The sequence below is a fragment of the Osmerus eperlanus genome, chromosome 2 (genome assembly GCF_963692335.1).
Source record: "Osmerus eperlanus chromosome 2, fOsmEpe2.1, whole genome shotgun sequence".
NCBI lineage: Eukaryota > Metazoa > Chordata > Actinopteri > Osmeriformes > Osmeridae > Osmerus > Osmerus eperlanus.
In genome coordinates this window covers 10,176,673-10,199,620 of record NC_085019.1, presented here as the reverse complement: position 1 = coordinate 10,199,620, position 22,948 = coordinate 10,176,673, and the positions used below count along the sequence as shown (strand labels likewise).

At 44.1% G+C, this 22,948-nt stretch overlaps 1 protein-coding gene across 2 annotated transcripts; it reads left to right on the top strand.

Moving 5' to 3' along the window:
- Window positions 1–80: 80 nt before the first annotated feature.
- On the top strand, window positions 81–21,332 carry tbc1d16 (TBC1 domain family, member 16). Of its 2 annotated transcripts, XR_009928633.1 has the most exons (14): window positions 81–445; window positions 3,458–3,664; window positions 5,332–5,494; window positions 6,369–6,677; window positions 9,836–10,027; window positions 10,249–10,396; window positions 10,733–10,897; window positions 11,465–11,613; window positions 13,355–13,489; window positions 14,095–14,281; window positions 14,409–14,588; window positions 14,842–14,988; window positions 15,808–17,695; window positions 17,902–21,332. XR_009928633.1 is itself a non-coding variant. In XM_062452300.1 (13 exons), the coding sequence occupies exons 2-13, from the start codon at window positions 3,490–3,492 to the stop codon at window positions 16,090–16,092; spliced, it is 2,235 nt and encodes a 744-aa protein (XP_062308284.1). In that variant the 5' UTR covers window positions 81–445; window positions 3,458–3,489; the 3' UTR covers window positions 16,093–21,332. The 2 variants fall into 2 exon arrangements, 1 of the variants encoding a protein (XP_062308284.1); XM_062452300.1 differs by having other exon boundaries at window positions 15,808–21,332.
- Window positions 21,333–22,948: the final 1,616 nt, after the last annotated feature.

Sequence of the window (22,948 nt, the reverse complement as noted above, 5' to 3'; positions counted from 1 at the left end):
GTGAGTTCTGGATAAACCAACTGCATGCAAGCTTTCAGCATTGACCTCTAAAACGTCATGTCTTATTTAAAAGGTTAACGTCTGATCTGTCATTCTATCATCTTTTGTTTAGTCTACCTACAAAGCTTTTTCGGTCCTATAAAGTTTTTGAACAAAATTAGGTTAAACATCTGTGCACTACGAAAGCTCTTCATATTTCGAAATCTAATCCATACTGGTCTGTGAAGATATTTCCATCCCGGAAGCAGTGGAATTTGGAGGGTTGTCTTAAATGAACGGATCGCTTGCTTAACGTGTGGGACCGCACGCACAGGAGGGACATAAACAAGTAGGCTACCTTCAACGCTTAACAAAATACCGTGGACAAGACTACAAGCAACACAATATCAGCTCCGTTTTGCAAATGGATGGGCGGAAAGGGCTGTAGTCTCGGGCGGGACAGAGGGTGAGGACGCAAGGAAGGCTGCAGTTGAGCAGAGGCTATGTATTCTCTGCCCGCACAGGTGTATTCCAGTGTTCGAATGGATCCGGTGGCTCCGGTATACATATGAAAAGCGTATGGTTTTCCTCCGACAATGTGGAAACGTTTGTGTAAGATGAAGTTGGGTGTAGGGAACTGAATTGTAGGTATTGGAAAGCTGAGATCATAGACTGATAAATGTATAATTCAGTGATGGTATAGCGCTTAATGCTTGGGTTAACCTTAGCAAATGTCCGTGACCGGCTCACACAAAAAGTGCCGCGATAGCAAGAACACTGTCCAATCCTTGCCTGTCTAACGGATGTTGCTTGTCATACAGTATTGCGATATCTGATGTAGCACTGTCATCATGGCACGCCTCTCTTGTTAAGGCTACAATGTTACACGTAGTTTTGGCTTATGCTTTTCATACAGTTACTCATCATAGTCTACCCTTGCCCGTATTTGATTTTACAATCTGACCAGTTTTCAAGCTGATACAGAAACGTCTATTAGTCGGAAAATGTATGTTCACAGTGTATATTTCTGATATATGACCATCTATCAAGCATAGGAACGCTTTTATTACTTAGTCTGTGAATGATGTAAGGCTTTTGAGTCATCCATCGTGCTCATTAGATAGTCAGCCTTTTGGATTGCAAGTCCATGAGAGGCTCATTATTCAACGTTTTTTGTACAAGGGCTCAGCTCTGCTCTCTACAGTTGCAGTGTATGGGTGAACAGAGAGAGGCAGTTCATTATTTAAACTTTTATTCAAATGTCAAGGACACAACTTTACTAACATAGCCTTAGGGGTGGACACATGCACCCATTGAAAGGAACACGAGACCCTGGAACTCATAGACGTCATTCCATACAGAGGGCTGCAACTGAAATAAACTGAATATGAGTTATGTTTCACTAAAGAACATGGGAGTATCATACAGTAATTTCCTGTGTAGTTTGAGGCTGATCCAACTCAGAACACAAAAGCAGCAATAGTACCAACAGGTTGATTCTAAACCTCATAGGGCTTCAAAGATTCAATAGAATGTCCAACACTCTTGCCATAGTGTTACAAATGTTATTCTGGAAAATTCTGTTCTCCAGCAATCAGCCTTTGCTGTGTCAGTGGTGCCAGTTTGGGGTGACAGAGGTGTTTCGGGGCCACAGGCGCCACCCAGTCATTGGACAGAACAGTGTGGGGTCAGATGATTTAAATTGGGTTCGGTGCACACACACTAAGATGTTGACAGCTTTACAGAAATAACGTGTGAAAGAGTGATATAAATAATATTTGTGTGCATGTGAGCGAGAGAGAGAGTTGTGTAGTATCAATGGCATGGTTGCTGAATATAGTCATATCACACTGTCTGAGTTTAGCCCTGTTATCATGCATTCCAGGCTAACTAAAGGCACACTAGCATCAAATGCTGTTGCTCGTGTGCACCCCTCTTAACACTGTTTCTCTGCTGTAGTGCTGTGTAGTGACCTATGTTATTATTATTTGCATGGGTGACACTTGAAATGTGGTGTGATAGGTTCAAGCTTGTTTTACATGTGGATTAGCCTGGCCTGTTAATATAATGGCCAACAGCATGCAGCTCTGCAATGCGAAAATAGCTTGGTTGGTAATTTTCTATTACAGTATTTATCAAAGATTATGTTGCATTGGTCTAGGACTACATATGAATGAGCAAAATTACTTTTGATTTTCATCTTGCTCCTCGCCGATGGAACAGGTTGACTATAAAGAGCTGAAATAGAAAGCAGTGATTGTTTTCATGTTGATAGTTTTTGCACGTTGGCGAAACTTCCCCCTGTTCTCGTACAAAATGTCTGAACTCCAGAACGGTTACAAATCCTGTTTAAATCTCGTCAAACAGGAAGCATTCTCTCCTGTAAATTTGAGATTTGCTCTAGATTGGTCTGGTAGTCTATGGTTAATTCTGAGTTACCAATGCTGCTAGTAAAGGTAAAGTAGCCTATGTGTAGGGGGATACACTTGGTCCAGACCTGGCAACATTTTACCCAGGAGGTAAAATGCTTTACTGGAGGAAGTGGCAGATAGCTAAGTGAACCAGGGGAGGCAAACATTTCTGTATTCTACTCTGGAGGAAAAGGAGGAAGCATTCCACAGATTAAGGAGCTGTGAAAATGCAGTTGAGATCATACTTTACCTTTGAGACAACTTTGCTGCATGGTATAGGGTCAGACAGGACATATAGGTGCTCTACTTAGCAGCACAGCTCTATGAATAACTGGGTTATTTCTATCTGGTAGAACTGTGAGTATAGTTATTGTAAATGAACTATTAATGATCTTCTGTTATCTTGTGAATAGACTAAAATGGCTTTCAGTGGAGCCAGATTTTAAGCAACTCGAATCAAACGACTGAGACGCTTATTAACGAAACTACCAGGATATACAGTGTGTGTGTGTGTGTGTGTAATCATCCTTGCATGGATGCTGACATCTGTAAACTCCTGATAGCAGCTAGGGATTTCACACAAGTGTGTACACAAACCTCCTGTTTATTCAAGGTGGGACACACGCTTGATTCCACACAGCTACAGTACCCAGGCCAGTTGAGTATGTTTGTATATCTGAAATGGTGGCCTTAGACACGGCATTGGAAAACACAAAATGCAGAAGAGTTACATTTCAGAGGGTCAGGTGAGGACACTGTGGTTTCTATTCAAGGTGCCATCTCAGAACTAACTGAATGGTTATGAGGATTAGCTATAAATAATTTTCCATTTGGATTGAGTCCTGTAAGAATGTATTGCCACACTACTTGCTTATCTTATCCTTCTCTGCCTCCTTATTTGTTCACTCCCGGCATCTCCTTAAAAAAAAACTCTCCTCCTGTACTCTTCTTTCTCCATCCTCTCATCCCTTCTTTCCCCATCTTCTCCTCACTAACCCTCTTGTCTTCCCTTAATGTCCCTCTTCTTCCCTCTCCCCTTAATGTCCCTCTCCACCTCTCCCTCTCAGAGGATGGGCTCAGGCTCCCCCTGCTGGAGGAGATGTCTCTGGGTCGGCTCCTGCGGCGTGCCTCCTCCAAGGCCTCCGACCTCCTGACCTATAACCCCGGGTCGGGGGGCTCGCGCAGCGGCCTGGACGGAGAGATCATCTTCTCCAAGAACAATGTGTGTGTGCATCCTGCTGACCCCCTACCAGGCCTGGCTGAGCACCACCCAGGTACCTGGACCTGACCCTAAGATGTGTGTGTGTGTTTGTGTGTGTCTTTTCAATGGGCTGTTTAATGGGACTGGGCTTTGCATCCATCTTGATATGCCAGCTGGTGTACTCTCTGTCTACATCTTGGTGAATACCTTTTTTTTTAATCTCTCTTTATTATCCATCCTGAGGACATCATCCCTCTCTTTTTATGATCGCATGGTGTGACCGACCTCTCTTTTTTCTCTTTTACCTCCGTCTCCAAGCATCCCTGTGCCTCTCCTACACATCCCTCTCTACCTCTCACTGTCATTCTGTTGCTCCTAGCTTGTGTTGTCTCAAAAACCGGTACTCCGGTACCAAGTTGGTACTCAAACCAAAAATACAGTATGATACCAGAATTTCTGAAGTTACAGTAGTTCAGAGTATCAGCATGGCGACAAGCAGCTAATGCTGCAGGGGCTCCACTAAAAGTTGTCGACAAGAAAAGTGGAAGAGCAAGGTATGGAAATACTTTGGGTGTGAGGCAGATAGACAATGAGAATATGGTTGATCACCAGAAACCTACAATTTGCAAACATCACCGTTCATGTACTTTATGGTTTGCAGCAAACTGCAAATGCAATACTGGGGCATACGAAAGGAGAAGGCACAACAGGGATAACACATTTTTACAGAGGCTTTTAGATTACATAGTTTGCCGAAATGTGTGTGTTGGAGTTTTGGGATAATCAACATGTACGTTTTGTGTTTGTAGTGCGACAACAATTTAAAGAGCTCCATGAACCATGTTGAATCCACTCCTTCTACTTCTTACAAATTATGTTCAAGTCAAGATTTATGTTTTTGAACTCTACAAATGATATCTAAGTCATCTGCTGAGTTGGCTTAATGTCTACACTCAGTCCACAAATGTTTTGCATTTAGGCCTACATGCATTGTGATTGTTAATGTTCTGTTGTTGTCATAAGTACAGCCTTAGATATTGTAGGGGACTGTTACTGTCAACAAATGAGCGTTGACCTATTTTTGAATAGTGAAATTTCACTGGTATTGGTACCGACAACTGAAATGTTGGTACCATAATAACACCAGTCCTAGCTATTCTTCTTCAACATCTTTCTCTTCTACCTTCTGCTGAGCCATTTTCATTCACTTCACTACTTAATCATATGTCTCTTCCTCTTTTTTCACCTATCCGTCACCTGCTTTCCTCCATGTCGTTATGAATCTCCCACTCTGTCACAATTATGTCTTCTATCCTCCCTCTTTTAACCCCCTCCTCTATTTTGAGTGAGAGAGGAAGACCTTCTCTCAAACACCTTTAAAATGCCTCCACTCAACCATTCTACAATGAAACCACTCTTCAAATGCCCTTTAAATGCTTGGATGATGTTTCACTGTTTCTTCTTTTTCTTCTTTCAATTTTACCTGATGTGTGCTATGTGGTACTGACATACAGTATACTGTACATAAGCTGTTATTCAAGGTTACATTAGTGTCTGTTCTTCTACCTCCTTTCTACAGTACGTACCTTCTAGTGTATACCACAGTTTTTGTAGGATGTCTTCAGGTGACATTAGTGTTTCTCTCTCTGTCGAGATCCAGTTACATATGTGTTTTATGTTATTGTGTTCTCAGGTTACATAGTGTGTGTGACGGTGTTCTTCTGTGTGCTCTCCTCTCAGGCTACTTGTGTGTTCACATGGAGAAGGACGAGAGCCTGGGCACCACTCTGATTCTCACCTGGGTGCCAAATTCCCGCATCCAGAGACAGGACGAGGAGGCCCTGCGCTACATCACCCCCGAGAGCTCGCCCGTCCGCAGGAACGCCCACCGACGCCCGCGCAGGTAGCCCTCTGGCTGGTTGCCCTCTGGCAGGTCTCCGGGTAGGGGGAAGTGGTTGGCTGTCACCACAGCAGATGAATCGGCGTCCGTAAACAAGAATTCCTGTGCTTCTTCTGACTTTTTATTTATTTCTACTGTCATGTAACTAATTTCATGTCACAACAGCTGTCAAGGAACGTGGCAGTCTGAGGTCTGTTAGCTCATGGTTCATGTGGAGGTTAGGTTGAATTGTTGAACTATTGAATTGATTCATTGCTTCCTAAAGAATGTCGCTGGGACCGTGGCGTGTCTTTGTAGGGTCTCAGGGGCCTATGGTGTGATATGTTTATTGCTTTGTTAGGATCTACCTCTCTCTCCAGTCTTTTGCTCCCTCTAGTGGCCTCTGGGGGGGACACAGTGCCTCATCTATCTCAAATGGAGGGGCGTAATTATTATACATTAGACATGTCCCACCCTCTTAAAAAAACTGCTAATCTGACTGCCACCCCAACTTTTGATGAACATTCTTATATTTAACGGCTGCATCCTCAGTTAATAAAAGCTCTCCCACCCACATTTGAAAACAACCCTGGTCAAATGTCACCAGGGTTTGTGTGAGGAACTGCAGCAATGTGAGGTTACTTTCTTGGACCAACAGTAAACAAGTAGGACTATCGACCCAAGCATTCATGCTGTAACAAATGCATGAATCAGGAGAGTTTCCGTCCTCTAAATGATATTCCATTGGTCGCAGCTGAGATGCTGTTCGGGTGCGACAGCCTGTCCTTAGCTCCTGGTTTGTTAATGCATGGTCTTTTTAAATTTGTATGAGATACAATGCAACAAATCTATTTTTATTTTTTATTATTCCCATTAATGCCCACCCATCTATTAACAGGCCCCACTCTCGACCCCCACCTGCCCAAGAGGAGGAGGATGAGGATACGAGGACCACTGGTTCCCAGAGCTGCGAGAACCAGACCCTGGCCGGGGAGGCTGGCTCTGAGCTTGGCCCTCCCCAGCAACTGCAGCCCCAGCCTGGGGAGGAGGGAGACGAGGGCTCCTGTGAGCTATCTGCGGACGAGGTGAGCCGTGACAGCAACATGGGCTCTGACTCTGACACGTTCTCCTCGCCCTTCTGCCTGTCGCCAGTCAGCGAGGCCCTCTGCGAGAGCAGTAGCTCTGTCTTTCTGGATAACGAGAACAGGTGAGGTGTTTGTGTGCATGTGTGTTTGTGTGTGTGTTTTACAACTGCTTGCTCCAAGTTAAACTGAGAATACCACAATATTTGTTATGTTAATATGGATACAAGCTTTCCCATGGGATTGTAACTGAGTTAAATAGAGATTAAATTACTGCAATTGTATATGTATATGCACAATCTTGAATAAGAAGTAAACAAACTGTTGTCAGTTTCCCAAACGACTAGTACCACCAGTTAAACTAGACTGTAGTTCTCCAGAAGTACCACAAGGGGAAGCTGAAAGAAAACAAATAAAGCTCTGTGATGTGGATGTTCACAAAAAAATGTAATGAAAGCATATATAAAACAGTAATTGGGTTAATGGTGAGTATATGAGTTGCGTATTATCGCAGTGTGTCCAATGAATGAAGTTGTTAATGGTCCTATCAAGTATATCATGGACAAATGGGAATTTAACCCACAACCTGGGTGTTGCAAAACACTATACTCCAATAACTAAACCATCTGGACAACTATCAAGTTTGTCCTCAGGCCTAGTGGCCATTTTTCTTTTATGATTCCCTCAGAGGACGATTTACAGAGTTATTTGGCCAGAAGCGCAGCACAAAATTGCGTGCTTGTGTGTGTTTAAGTGCAGCACAAGTATGTGACTTGGCAGCTGTCTCTTGCACTGCCTCTAACCTTTACTTTATCCCTCTACTACTCAATCCCTTTCTCATTATTGTTCTCAACCCACTCTCTAGATTCACTCCCCCCACCGCTCTCTCTCTCTCTCTCTCTCTCTCTCTCTCTCTCTCTCTCTCTCTCTCTCTCTCTCTCGCTCTCTCGCTCTCTCGCTCTCTCGCTCTCTTTCTCTCTCACTCTCTCGCTCTCTTCCTCTCACAATATCTCACACACACTTTCCCCTCTTGTCTCTTTCGCCCTCTCTCTCTCACTCGTTTTATCTCTCACACTTCATATTCTGCCTCCACCTGATGATGGTGCACACTATGAGGCCAGTTTGTTTCATTGCGGCTTGGAAGCACAGTGAAAGGTGCCATTATGTCTCTAATGGTCTTGTGGCAAAAATGGAATGTGGTCCACAATTTCTCTTCCTGTCTGTCCTTCCTGCTGGGCCTGGAAGAATAATTGTAAACCTTTCTCTCAATCACGCCATTTCACTGTTCGCTCTTGTCTTCCTCCTACATCCCACCCTTTACTTGTGTCTCCTCTTTTTCTTCTCGTCCCCTTTCTCTCCAGATCCCAGTCCCTCCCTCCTTCCCTCCTTCCCTCCTTCCCTCCTTCCCTCCCTCCCTCCCTCCCTCCCTCCCAGGGTTGGTGTTAACAGCTCTTTGATTCCTCCTGCTCCTTGGTTGTAGCACTGGGCTGAATGTCAGATCCCAGGATTAAAGGAATGAAGAGGGCTGCAGCAGCCAAGCCCTCTGGAACTTTCTCCCAGCTTTAATTGACTCTGTTAAGGGGCCTGGAACTGGAAACATGTCACTTGGAATCATTCAAAGAGAAAGAATATGTGTGTGTTTGAGAGAGTACTGTAAAAGAAAGAATGAAAGAAAGCAGAGCTTTGTGTGTGTGTGTGTGAGAGAGAGAGAGAGAGAGAGAGAGAGAGAGAGAGAGAGAGAGAGAGAGAGAGAGAGAGAGAGAGGGTGAGAAAGAAAAAGAGAGAGAGAGGGGGGGGTAGAGAAAGAGAGAGAAGAGTAAAAATGAAGTGTGTGGCTTGAATGCAATTAGCCTTTCACCCTTTGAAAATGGTTCTGCAACGTATTTCAGACGTTTTGCGACTGCAGTACATTAAGTATGCAAACTGGTGAATCCCAAACCATACCCACTATTGTTGTCAGAACCTCTTCTCCCACAAGATTGAGGCTAGGGGGATTGGGGATGTCTGGAGGCTGGAAGCCCCGGTTTTCAGGGTGATACCACAGCCTTCTCCCCAGGATAGATGTCTCTGATATTGGGAGCGGAACATGCATGGGCAGCCTGATGTCACTCGGTCCCCATACGAGGGGATGTATCACAAGATGGTGTTTTCGTAAACGTTTCTGTGGACTTTGGAATAGCATACAGCCGACTCCATTTTAGGGAACTTTTTTATTATGGCACAGCTGGTTCTTTATGCCACTGAAAAACAAACTTTACAGGCCGTGTGTTAAACATGTTATGGCTGCTCTTTGCATTGTGGGGGCTTGGTAATTGAATTAGTGAAACCACATAGCGTTTAAATGATCAGTAATGGTCAGTAAATAATTGATTTATAGTAATAACTAAATACCTGAGGAAGCTCTCTTCTCTGACTGGGCTAGCTTTCCTGAGTTTTAACCAGACTATGATACGTCACTTGATCTAGCTCCTGAGTTGGCTTTCAGTATCCTCTTCCACATAGACCTCTTTGTGGTGTGATGCATTGAATGTGGACGGTAAATAAGCAGACCCAGAGGATATCCTGAAGTCTCCATCAATCAGGGTTATTATTCTCCAATACATTACAAAGGTAAATGATAAGGTCAGAAATAATTGATTTAGTGTGAAATTGATCTGGTCTGTCTCTTTCTCATGGGGCCCATATTCTATGTGTTTTCATCATATAGTTCAGAGCATTGAAAACTAGTCGTGGTAAGGATTAACAATGTCATTTTGCAGTCTTTGATACAGCTGCTTTTGCGGGTTGTTTATGACTTCCTATCCAAGAGTGTATTTCTCTGTCACAGAGTTTCTCAGAGCTAGCTGCAGTTGTGTCTGGGGGTGTGTTGTGGTCGTTAGCTATGGTTGATGGAATCCCTCACCCATTTTGTGTGTATGTGTATGTGCCCTGCTGCATTAGAGGACTGAGCTCAGGTTTCAGTACTGGGAAAACATGTTTTCCGTGGGTGAACAACAGTAGAAATTGGGCAGCAGACAGCGTGATTTGTGTGTGCGTGTGTCTCCCTCTGTCATAATATCCTACATGCATTCCTTCCATTCTCTATCCCCTGTTCCAAGACGTCTGGGTGCACCGCAGGAGTGTAAGGTTTCAACTAAAAACTGATCCTATGTCTGATTTGTGTTTTATCCAACAGGTGTAAAGAAGTTATGAATGGCAATCTTCCAAAACAGTAGGTAGATCTGTTTTGGAAGTTAAACTTCAAACTCCAGTCATCTCAAATCTCTTTACCCTGTTTTCCCAGGGAGCTCGGTGACGAGTCTATGACGCACTCTGCCAGCTCCGCCTCCAGCCTGGATAGCCATGCCCCTTCTGAGAGCGGCCAGTCACAGGGTGTGCGGTGGGAGGAGCAGCAGAAGGTGCTGGCGTTGGAGCAGCTGTGCGGAGTGTTCAGGGTGGACCTGGGCCACATGAGGTCACTACGCCTTTTCTTCAGGTCAGAGAGGGGTCATGCAGGAATCATGTTGTTTTAGTATTCCATGACTTCACATACTGGAGGGTGAGAACCACAAGTTACACTTTGAACCAAACAACCTCCTTAACACAAACATAGTGGTAGACCTATACCAACCAGGAAGTTTTAGTACCTCCTAATGCCTTAGCATAATTTTTTATCAATTACTTTGCCAAATATCTGACCATAAATCTTGGTTGCAGTGACGAGGCGTGCACCAGTGGTCAGCTGGTGATTGCTAGCAGAGAAAGCCAGTACAAGATCCTCCACTTCCACCACGCTGGCCTAGACAAGCTTGCAGAGGTCTTCCAGCAGTGGAAATGCTGCAGAGAGACCCAGCTCAAAGACCAGGTGGGACTCACACCAGTCCAGAACATTCCCCAGGCCGGAACGACCTAGCCCATATTGGCTAGTAAGTCCAAAGAGACTTACCTGTTTATATGTCAACATAACCAACCAATAAAACCAGAATAAGCCTCAAACATGCATGTCTTCGACTACTGCAAATGGCCAAATGACATATATAGGGTCATTAACATTGCCATAATCAACCTCAAACATACATTACCTCTACTACAACAAATGCCAGCTGGATATCTCAGAGATGGGACTGAGGACTCTCCCAAGATAATCTCAGTGGGTCAGGTCTATGAGTATGTCAGACGCATCATCTCTCTTTCCTCCCAGGTGGCAGATGAAAAGTCGTGCATGCAGTTCTCCATCCGGAGGCTCACCCTGCCCTCGGCAGAGACCCACCCTGAAGAGAGGCTGTACCGCAGGCTCGACGTCACCACCTGGCTCCGGCACCTCAACCACAGCGGGCAGGTGGAGGAGGAGTACAAGCTGCGCAAGGTGTGTGTGTGTATGCAATTGGGGGGGGGGGGGGTGTAAATTGGTAAAAAGTCTTTATATCTACTTTATACACACATACGTTTTTATAAATGAGCCAAAGTACTTTTTTCCCCCACTATCAGACATGCTGTCTTAGGGTGTTTGTTTTAAACTGAGGGTTCTGGTCACAATAAATGGAAATACTAGTGAGTCAGTGGAACAGTAATGACTCACTAATCTTTTATCACGCTATGTAAATGACTTGCCAGCAGTCAGATCAAACTCCAGTTGAGATGGAGACACAGTGAGCAAGCCCAGGGGAAGCAGCTTCTGACTGGACATGAACGCCGCACATGCTCACACTGTGAGAGCTTCAGTTTCACATTGAAGCACATCTCCGGCACCCTTATACAACGTGTGGCTAGCAGGCAGTGCACGGTGCAGTTTCTAATTAAGCATGGCCATAAAATAATCTGGATAGTAAAAGCATTTGTTGACTGTAGAGTAGCCTGTTAGCCGTTAGCAATACCCAGGCTTACAGTACTCTGTATGACCCCCCACCCCTCCCCTCCCCACCTCACCCACCAGGCTATCTTCTTTGGGGGAATCGACCCATCCATCCGGGGGGAGGTGTGGCCCTTCCTACTCCAGTACTACAGCTGTGACTCCACCTCCCAGGAAAGGGAGGCCTGGAGGCTGCAGAAACGCTCCAACTACCATGACATCCAGCAGAGGAGGTGGGTCTGGACAGGACCCTGTGTGTGTGTGTGTGCATGTGCGTTAACCAGGGCTCCAAGCATCTCCAAGCTACATGGACACACACATGCGCACACACATACACAGGTACCTCTTGTGGGTTCACGTTGCAGCTATAGAGCAATCCGTAGGTACAATTACATAAATGTTAGGGGAACGTGTGAATCCAAGGGCCCATTACGAGAGAGGATGTCAATGCTGATCAAATCTTATCCTTGTGTCAAACACAATAGAGGGAGAGCAGTGCTCCATGTGCTTGTGTAAAACACACGCACGGACACACACCTGTTACCTTCTTTCACTAAAAGTGTGTGCGCTTGTGTGTGTGTGTGTGTACTACCAAGCACATTTTGCTGGTGTGTGTGAGTGAATGAATATAGTAATTGGAAAGATTTAACCAGTATGGCACATTAACCTTTAGAATACGCTGGAAAGCCAGTTAATTAGGAGCTCAATGCCTCCTGTGATGTGGTCTATTATTGGAACACTTGACTCTCGTAGCTACGGCAGATCATTATGGGATGGGGCTGGGTCTCAATAGGCAGGATCCTCTCTGCCACCACACTGAGTCAAGACAATGGGAAAGACATGAAAGCAACTTGTAGATTGTTGAGATGCACCCGTTTTTTCCCGCCTAGTTCCACTGTGATACGAGAGGTGGCGCTATTTTTCACAATCCATGAAAATGATTAGAGATCAGCTGCATGGTTGAACAAGTCAATACCTTGTTAATTTTCGTCAAACCATTTTTATTTGTTTTGTTTCAGGTCAGGCTCTAGATATGATATAGTCTGTGAATAGTGACTGTTTTACTGATATTGGAAATAAGAAAGCAAAAAGCGATGGTATAAAGAGGTTCAGGCAGTAAGCTTCAGGACTACAGGAGAGGAAGGAAGCAAGGGATGATGGAGGAAAGAGGGAGAGAAATAGTGAAATGGAGAAAAGGAATGAAAAGTAGAGCATATTTAAGGGTGTAGCTATGAGAAAGATGGAAAGAGAAAAACGGAATGAGTTGGAAAGAGAAGAGATGAAGGGGGGATGATTAGAAAGAGAGGGAGAGGAAACGCCCTACAGAGACTAGTAGACAGCCAGCCATGCCCACAGAAGTAAACAGTTGCGTGTAGTTGCATCAGGTTGTGGTGTTATTGTTCCTGACGGGGCCTGCATGGAAAACAAACAGTGTTAATTAAATCCCCTCTGCTCGTTAAGGCTGCACACAGCTCCCCACTAACACACAGGTGCGCGTGTGTTTGAGATGTGTGTATGATCAGGTGTGCGTGTTTGAGGTGTGCAGATGTTAAGCTGTGTATCTGTGTTTGCGCTTGTATGTTTCAGAGTTAAGTAATAATACATTTCTGGTGTTCCTTTTAAACCTCCTTATTTACTCCTTAGTTTTGGCTCAATTTAAATCAGAAAGTTATATTGTAATTTACATTTACATTTAGTCATTTAGCAGACGCTCTTATCCAGAGCGACTTACAGTAAATACAGGGACATTCCCCCGAGGCAAGCAGGGTGAAGTGCCTTGCCCAAGGACACAACGTCAGTTTACATGACCGGGAATCGAACTGGCAACCTTCGGATTACTAGCCCGATTCCCTCACCGCTCAGCCACCTGACTCCACAATACACAGATTGTTTTCCAAACCGTTTGAAGAAAGTAGGACTAAAGCCCAGCAACATAATTTGACCTTTGTTTTCAACCCCCATATTGGTCTCCAGGTTGTCTATGAGCCCAGAGGAGCACAGTGACTTCTGGAGGAAGGTCCAGTTCACAGTTGACAAAGACGTAGTGAGGACCGATCGTAGCAACCTCTTCTTCAGGGGAGAGAACAACCCCAACGTGGAAAGCATGAGGTCAGGACAACACTCCTCTCCTTCCTCTCTCCTTTTCTTTTCTTCACATTACTGTCCTTCTCTGACCTCTCTCTTTTTCTTCTCTGCCCACTTCCTCATCCTTTATCTCCATCCCTATTTCACCATCTGTCCTCCCTCCCTTTCTTTCCCTCAACCCACCCTTATCATAACCATCCCATAGCTCACTGCACAGACACAAACTCGTTCACTCTTATTTTTTCTTCCAAATTTCGAGCCCTCTGGGAGCAGCAAATGAGTTTCATGCTTTATTGACTCTAGCAAAGCTGTTTGAGCACTTCTGATGCATGCTCATAGCTAATAGCTTTCTAAATGAGTTGCTGGAGGATTTAAAGAACATGCTATTAGTTAAGTATTAACCATCGGCACTAGCTTGCAGCATTTTTTTCAGGTGTATATTGAGGCCATAGTGTTTCAGTGTCACCATGAAGACATTTATTTGCATTTTTTAAACGTAAGAGATGCTCATAGTACATTCTGCAGCTTCTCTGGAACAGATTTAAACCCACAGTGGCCACATGGCAGTGACTATGAGTGAGGTTCTATGTAGAGTGAGTGAGTGAGTGGTCCCCTGGGTGCTCCCCCAGGCGTATCCTGCTGAACTACGCGGTGCTGAACCCAGACATGGGCTACTGTCAGGGCATGTCCGACCTGGTGGCCCCCCTGCTGACGGAGGTCCAGGATGAGAGCGACACCTTCTGGTGTTTCGTGGGCTTGATGGAGAATACCATCTTCATCAGTTCACCCCGTGACGAGGACATGGAGAGGCAGCTGGTAAGAGGGAGGGAGGGAGGGAGGGAGGGAGAGGGAGGCAGAAAGGGAGGGAGGGAGAGAGGGAGAAAGGGAAAGAGGGTGGGAGCGAGACCTCTCTCTGCGTCTTAATCTTCTCCCATCCCCCCAGATGTACCTGAGGGAGCTCCTGCGTGTGATGCTGCCCAGGTTCCACCAGCACCTGACCAGGTTAGGGGAGGACGGCCTGCAGCTGCTCTTCTGCCACCGCTGGATCCTGCTCTGCTTCAAACGAGAGTTCCCCGACACCGAGGCCCTGCACATGTGGGAGGCCTGCTGGGCTCACTACCAGGTGCGACACACACTCACACACCACTAGCAGGTATGCCATGAGGTCACACACCACTACCAGGTACGACACACCCCACTACCAGGTACGCCATAAACTCTAGACTCACTCCAAGCTGGGTAAAACAGCTGAAAACAGCTTTCATATTATGGAAAGCTGTTTCCATAATATGAAAAGTTCTACTCAAAGGGCAGATTTACATTGACTGATGAAAGTAATATTTCAGGATGATGCTCCCTCCCTCTCACCCACACAGACAGACTACTTCCACCTGTTCCTCTGCGTGGCCATCATTGTGCTGTACGGGGAGGACGTGACTGAACAGCAGCTAGCTACAGACCAAATGCTGCTGCACTTCAGCAACCTGTCCATGCACATGAACGGGGACCTGGTGCTGCGCAAGGTTAACATGTTACCATGACGTCATGCCACATTATTGTGGATGTGTATTCATTGATTGGAAAAAGTCTACATCGTTTACTCACTTTAATGTCCTGTCTTATGTCTTTTTATTTTATATTCTACACATAAAAACTTTAACAACATCTGGGCTGATTTAACACCCATTTCAAGAAAATCTAGTATGGCGTGTTCTCGTGTCTTACTACTATGCTACAGTCAGATTCAATAGACAGTGTACTTTCACTTTGCTGCCCAGCCCCTCTGAGGCCTTGAGATACTTAATGGTATCCTGTCATCCCCAGGATTTATGAGTCGCTGCATTGGTAGTGTGCCTGTGTCTCCTCTTCATGTTTATGGATGGTGCATTACTGCAGCTAGCCAGGGCTGCGGCCACTAACAGAGCTGGGTGGGCCCACTTTAGTATGCAGGTGCTCCACTAGCAGAGACTTTGGCAGAACCACTGTGTGAATGGATACCGCCCAAACCATTTGAAGTGAAAGCTTTACACTTGAAATTGATAATGGCCTCAGCGACTATTGGTTTACCCAAATGCTATTTAAATATGCAAGTGATATGGTAAGCTGTTTTGCATGGACAACGTAAGCTGAGTTTATTTTTATTTTTTTATTTCTAACTGACGATTGATATCTGTTCGATTCTTCTCCTCATTCCATCTGCCATTTATTTAATCCAATGCTTTTTCTTTCTTTTATACTCTTTCTGTCTCTTCATTTTGCTTTTGTACTCTCTATTTATCTTTCTTCTCATCCCTCTGTATCTGAATTTTTTTCTCACACATTTCTTCCCTCTCTCTCCTCAGGCCCGCAGTCTGCTTTACCAGTTCCGTCTTCTACCCAGAATCCCTTGCAGCCTCCATGACCTGTGTAAGCTGTGCGGTCCAGGGATGTGGGACAGTCGCTACGTTCCTTCCGTGGAATGTTCTGGTGAGCATCCAGACTCCCAGAGCTGCCCCTATGGAGGCACCTCTACCCCCCAGCCCTCCCCGTCCCCCACTCCCTCACCCAACCCCACCCCCACCCTGCCCCTTGAAGGTAAGAGGGGCTCCAAGACCCGTGACATCTTCACCTTCCGCAAGCAATCTTGAGGGTCTCAGAGTCGACCAGCGCTATAATGTGATGAGCCCATCTGGAGTTGCAATACTGCTGTTCCACCATTAGGACTCCTGACATATCAGCTCTCCCCTCACCCTCCTATAAATGCAACCTCCAAGCTAGTAAGGAACTGTCACTTCTGTTTGCTGTGACATTGAACACTGCCTTTCTATGAATGTATCACTAACATTCAGTACCACTGTCACAAATGGCACTACAGTCCATTAAGAAATGTTGTCTACTTTGCTGTTGGAGGAGAATGGACAATCTAGTGTTTGTCTGTCACAGTTTCAGAGTTCACTTTTAAGTCTGAATGGTTGTGGCCCAGTGGTGTCACTGGGCAGGCTTGTTTACAGGACTCAAAACAGACTGAGAGTTCTAAAGTCTGAGATGCATTGGTCCAACTTGAACTGGACTGGAATTGGACTTGAAACTGGTCAATGGAATGCTTTGAGTGAATTGTCCCAATGTATGTGTGTATCTCGAAGGCTTTAGTTGCCCTGAGTTGTTACCCCTCCCCCCCCATTCTTAACTCGTTCTTCATCTCATTATTGGTATTTAGTTTTTCTTTCAGGATCCATGTTTACCCTAAAGTGAGAGTTTATTGTTGTTTGGGTTTGCTATCAAAATATTTAGCAATATTACATAGTCGCAGTATATCCTTGCATGAGCAATCTTTGTATACTGTAGGAGGCACAACTTGTTTGTGTCACACAAAAAGCCAAAAATAGAGGGAAGAAGCTGTTCACACAACAATGGTTTGCACCAGAACAGGGCTCTAAACATTTCCTTGTCAGATTTATTTACGGGACTTGCTCATGCGTTGTCATTGTCTATAACTGTCAACTGTTCGGCATAATAATGCTGTCAGACCATTTTACATTGATAAAAAAGGGTATGGCTAAATGGGTCGCTGATCCAAGCAATAGCAACTAAATAATGAGTAGAGTGGATGTGTTGCCACACGGGATAACATAACAGTTATGGATGTTACACCATTGCCAACCAAAGAGAATGGACAGGTAGAGAGCCTGAAGAACAGAAAATCTGTATTTGTTTTTGCTTGTAGACATCTTAGTTTAAGTCTTTGTTTAAATCTTTCTTGAGAGGGGTGGTAAAAATAGGGTTATTGTTTATCATCTTCACCAAACTTATCCTCTCTCAGTTGAAGGGACATGTCAGAGCACTATGATTGTATCAAATGTGTTTTACCCATCCCAACTGTTGATTTCACTTTGAGCAGAGTGTATTAACTGTAGCAACCATTTAACATCTGGTTGAGTTGAAGTGCAATCCAAGTAGCCCCACCCAGACCCATCTCTTTATCCTTACCACCTATCATCCAGAGAGGGAGAGAGAGACAGCTAGAGAGAGAGGGAGGGGGGAAGAGGTATAGAGAGAGGTTGACAATGAGGCTTTCTCTTTTGGTAATTTACAGGCTTGAGCTGAGCTGGGGACAGGCTGTGATCTGTATGCTGCATCTTGTGTATTATCTAGTCACAGTTAAAGATGACACCGCTTGCGATGACCCCTGGGAGAGACTGAATGGGTGGGGAAGAGAAGGAACACATTTTATTGCACCACTGGTGGAAATTTGTCTTCAATTTGATGCTAAATGGGAACATTAGGATCTCAAAGCTGCCCCTTGCTCTCACCGTCAACATGCAGTGTCTGTGGAAATAGCATAAACTATCTTCTATACCCATTAGTCATTCAGTGTAGCTGCCTGCTGGATGTGATTGCAAGGCTTAGATTATTTTACTTTCTTTGGGAGGCATAGTTGTGTAGAGACTAATGGAGAGCGTTTGTGAAAGAAGGCATGCTGATGATGTACACCCAAGTCCTTCATTGGTTTGTTTACATTGATTGCTTCTATTTTGGTGAATATTACCTCACATGCTGGTGTTCAAATGGTGGTTGCTCATGTCAAGTCCCCGCTCACTGTGCTGTTAGTGTACATTCAGAGGATCTTCTGGACACTTTCTTTTCTACTATGACACTTAATGTTACTTAGCTGGAAATGCACTTTCACAACAATGATCCTTTTCTGTCTAAGAGAGGCTCCAACAGTGTGAATGTAAGTGGTTTGTGGTTCTGACACGATGAGACTGACTGGTCTTGCGTAGGAAGCCAGGGGACTACTGTACTTACTGTAAGTCGCTCTGGATAAAAGTGTCTGCTAAATGACTAAATGAAATGAAATGAAATGACTAGACCTCTCTGAGCAGGCACCTGAAGTGTCTGTCAGAGACGCCTGCTGCCGACGCTGGGAGCTAACAGCAGGTGCTGTTCCTCGAGTTCAACCCTAAACGCTCCTCAGTCTAATCTCCTCGTTGCTGTTTGCTGTGGGTTCCTAGTACTGTTTGAGGACGCATGCACATGCTGGTGATTTAACCAACTGTCAAGGTCAGCTGTAGAGATGGCATCAGACACATCATCCGGTGGCTATAGTTTTCAAGAGCTAAAGAAACACTTGGTTGCCAGGTTGGCTCAATATCCTCTTTATTTGTGTATTCGTCAGTTCAGGTGCTATTGTTGAGGGATTTTATTGTAACCATTTCAGTAATGAATAACAATAAGTTCAAAGTTAGCTAAATCAGTCCATTGAAAATTAAGTAATTGGTCTGAAAGTGATGTCAATTGTTTTGAGAACAATGATGTACTAATTTAACAACCACAGGAGCCAAGTCTGATTGACATAACTCTATCCTGGCCATCTGGACCCTGCCTCTTTGCCTCTGATAATTTGTGTGTGTGTGTGTGTGTGTGTGCCTGTGTGCGTGTGCCTGTGTGTGCATGTGCATGACTGCAATTACAGGCCATTAGCCACAGATTGAGCCCCTCTCTGAGCTAATGCATTTCAAGAGTAGAAAACAAGATAAAGGAAAAATGACAATAAATACATAAATGAATAAAATGCCACTTCCCATTACTCCCTTCTAGGCCATGTGTGTCCACTGAGACTCTGCCGCTTATTACAGTAATACAAAGAAACGTAGTTGTGAAAGGGCATTTGAAGTGTAGTCATTTGCAGAATGGGGAGAAAACAGACCAATAGAATATTGTCATATTTTCCCTTGTAGCAATGATCTTCACCTGATGTATTTAACACGGTTCCTGCTCACTGTGAGCTACTTTGCCTAAATGCACAGAGACACAGGACAAAGTGGAGTGTGTGTGAGAAGGAAAGAGAAGTTTGGAAAGCAGTTTGCAGCTCTATAATTGATAAGATCTGAGGTGTAACTGTGAAGGCTCTATCTCCAACGTGGGTGGAAGCCCCAACCAACTGGCATCGCCGAGGCAACCAAACACTACCACCATGTTCAGACGGCATACAATCAATACCTTCACACTCAAACAAAACACTCTACGTGGGTAAAGGCAGCTTCACACAATCCTATATCAGCTTGAAAAAGATATCCTTATATTAAACCCTAACAGACAAACTCCATAAATACAATAAAAAATATATATGTTCTGTATGTTTAATTCTGATCTGGTTAAGTGCTTGGTTGTGCCTAGTGTAGTTGAGTAACAACCCATTTTGAGTAACAACCCAACCAAAATTGACAATGTTTGTTACAAACAGGTTACCACAAAGCCACATTAATTTGTTGTATTGCTCATTAACTGTACACAACTTTTGTTATAGAACACAGCAACACTTATGAAAAACATAAATCTAAAGGCAAATAGTTTTAGTTTAAACTGCGATTTTGTTATGGAACTCCAATTCATTATGAACATACCGATTCATCCATTATTGCATCTGTCTCTCCTTTTAGAATTGGCCACATAATCTACGTTGTTCTTCACCATAGGGGTTGGGGCTATGTTTAGTGTGTATCTGAAAGCCTGACGTACGTATGAGAAGCATCTCTGGGTTTGTAACAGCATTAGGAAAGGAATTCACTCAGTTGGCAAATGATGACTGCACAGTTTTGTTTTCCAGGCAGTTTGACATGAGGAAAAGGTTTACTGTAGGTCAGAGTTACGCCAGTAGACATCTCCACTGTTGTAGTGTAAAGAAGACCCTGAGATTTTAAACAACAGGCTTCAATCGCACTCTTTATTTCTGTGTCATCTGGCATTAGCTTTGTGCAAAAGGGTTGTGTGTAAACCAATCCAACACATCTTTCAAGTTTTTGTTTTTTGTGTGTGTGTGTGTGTGGACATGCAAGTGCATGTGAGGCTGTTTTGTTTGTGTCTGTGTGCATGTGCAAGAACGGAAGTGAATAGCTAAGACACAGTATTTATTTTTGTAAGATGCTAATCAAAACGCTTTTATGGGATTTAAAATAGATTGAAAAAATGCTAATCTTTTTCCCCACAGTGAAAATCTCTTTGTGTTATATGAAAACATTTGATATAAGAGCAGAGATTTCCCTTTGTGTTTGAGCTAGCTTTTCACAACTCACAGCCACCTAAACTTAATTCAGAAAAACTTGCTAAACTAAACATTGACTCAGTATGTTAATGATGAAACTCTTCAAACTAAATTTCCGATCTTACTTTAAAGCACATGAATGCTAAAAGGTTAATTTATCCAAGCAAAAAGGGGAAAATTTGAAAATACTCTACGGACCCTGACCCTATTGTGTGTATTGACACAATGTAAATGTGTCAAAAACAATATAAGGTTCCCTTCCACAGTTACTAAACATATTTTAGACAAAGTAAAACATGTCATTGTGTAAAAGCAACGATGGAAATAAAAATATATTAAAAAGGAACAGCTGGTACTACCCTTGAGGTTGTGCCAATCTGGCTGAATATTTGTTTACGTTTGCTGGTCTTACACTTAATTTTATGAATACAATTTAGCCTATATCTTGCACCACACTATTTGGTGAGTTCACAGTACCATCATACATCTGAACTAGGGTGTGCTTTCTCTGTGTTCATCCAAGATTGGTCAAGACTGAGGGAAACCAGCGGAACTAATCCCAGTTTTGATGGTCTGTCCAGAGCACATTGTCCCTTGGGGAACTATCAATAAAGTTGTATTGAAATATATTGAAATTATTTTTGATGTAATGCACGATAACTCTGTTGCTATGGTGATATACTTATGTACACTGTTCCTCTCTCATTATGAATCTGTAAGCCCTTCATTGTTTGTGTATCTACAGTAATTTTTCAAAACACAAACACACACATGCATTGTTGACTGCTTTTATACCCTAATATATCCAGTATAATTTCATTGTTTTTTAGATAATAAAGTAAAAAACTGAAAATCCTGTATTTTAAAGACTGATTTGTATACCAACGCAACATAGATGTTAAATACGAATGATGTAAACTAGTCACTGCGAGACAAAGCCTCTCCCCAGGAACACCTGAACCATGGGACATGGTTGATGACGCAAGTTCATGTCCCATGTGTGCTACAATGTCATTAAGGTGGCAGGTGATAGAGCTGAGGGGGGGCAGTTGGGGACAAGTTGATGCATGTGACACAGTAAACTGCAAACATTTTTTACCTCTAGCTTTGAGTGTTGGCAAACTACATCGCATTCAAACAAATGAGTACATAGACATTATTGAAAATATGTTTAGAATGTCAGAAAAATAATAGTATGATGACTATTGCGACATAAATCACCCATTTCCCTTCCCAAACCCATCAATGGAAATCAAGAAAGTCTTCATGTTTATCCCCTTTAACCACTCAGTTATTGCAGCTCTGACTGTGCAGTTCCTCCATTCCTGAAAAGCCTGTGGTATTGACACACCATGGGCTCGTCACGATGATGACCACAACTTCGGATAAGAGGGTTGACATTAAACAGGTGATTTGTCAAAGCCTTGTTTTCCAGTTTGTTTTATGTTCCGTGTCAGCTGACACAAAACATGAGTTTTAGGAAAAGCCACTTACAGCACTCCCCCAAAAAGGGATCAATGTGAGCCCACCTCAGAACCCAGAGCTGACAGGACTGCTGACTATTCCTCCTCAAAATGGCCGTTGTCATAGACCAAAAAAACATTTACAACCGTCAAAGATTGGACAATATGTTGTTGGAGGCTGACTTCTTTGAATCTCACAATCAAAAGCCTTTCTCCTTTCAGCTTAAAGGCTGTAATTCATATCATCCGACTAATATCCCTCTCGGTAACAATACGTCTCCTCCCTTGTAAGTGGTTGACATGGCCTGGGGGCGAGTGGGGTGGGCCTGTGCCATTTAGGCCTCATCAGACTGTATTTGTCTGCGTTATTGGATTGTCTCCTTGTCGCACACCGCCGGTGTGAAAGCTGGTGCCTGAGGCGCAGCTGTGTACCCCGACCCTCCCCCGCTCTCTCTCCCTCCATCGCTCCCCTCCAAGACCCCCTCTTCCTTCTCCACTGGGAGGAGCTCTTTAATCCTGGATTATTCTCCCAGACTCACAGCCCTTGGATTAGAAATGGGGAAAAGGGCACCGTCAGCGCTCTTTCTTTAGCGGCTCAATGGATTACATGGACAGACGTGAGCGGGAGCAGAGCAGCCTGGGACTGTGGCCGCCTCGCGCCTCTGCAGCCAGCCTGCCGGCCAACCAGGCAGGACCTTACATGGAGATGGAAAAAGGGCTGGATCAAAACACACACACACTACAGCGGAGAGTTGATTTTTCCATCCTCGTTTTTAGACGTTGCGTCCATAGGTTGTGAGGAGAAGATTTAAATGTAATTTTTATTAACATTTAATTTATAGTAATCCACTCCACAAGTCAGATCTTAGAGGATTATAATATATTTACATTTAGTCATTTAGCAGACGCTCTTATCCAGAGCGACTTACAGTAAGTACAGGGACATTGCCCGAACTGGCAACCTTCGGATTACTAGCCCGATTCCCTCACCACTCAGCC

Excerpts from the sequence above, each read along its gene's own strand:
- tbc1d16 (XM_062452300.1), top strand. The coding sequence starts at position 3,490 with ATGTCTCTGGGTCGGCTCCTGCGGCGTGCCTCCTCCAAGGCCTCCGAC. Across the intron at positions 6,678-9,835 it reads TTTCTGGATAACGAGAACAG|GGAGCTCGGTGACGAGTCTA; the intron begins GTGAGGTGTTTG and ends CTGTTTTCCCAG. Across the intron at positions 10,028-10,248 it reads TCACTACGCCTTTTCTTCAG|TGACGAGGCGTGCACCAGTG; the intron begins GTCAGAGAGGGG and ends TCTTGGTTGCAG.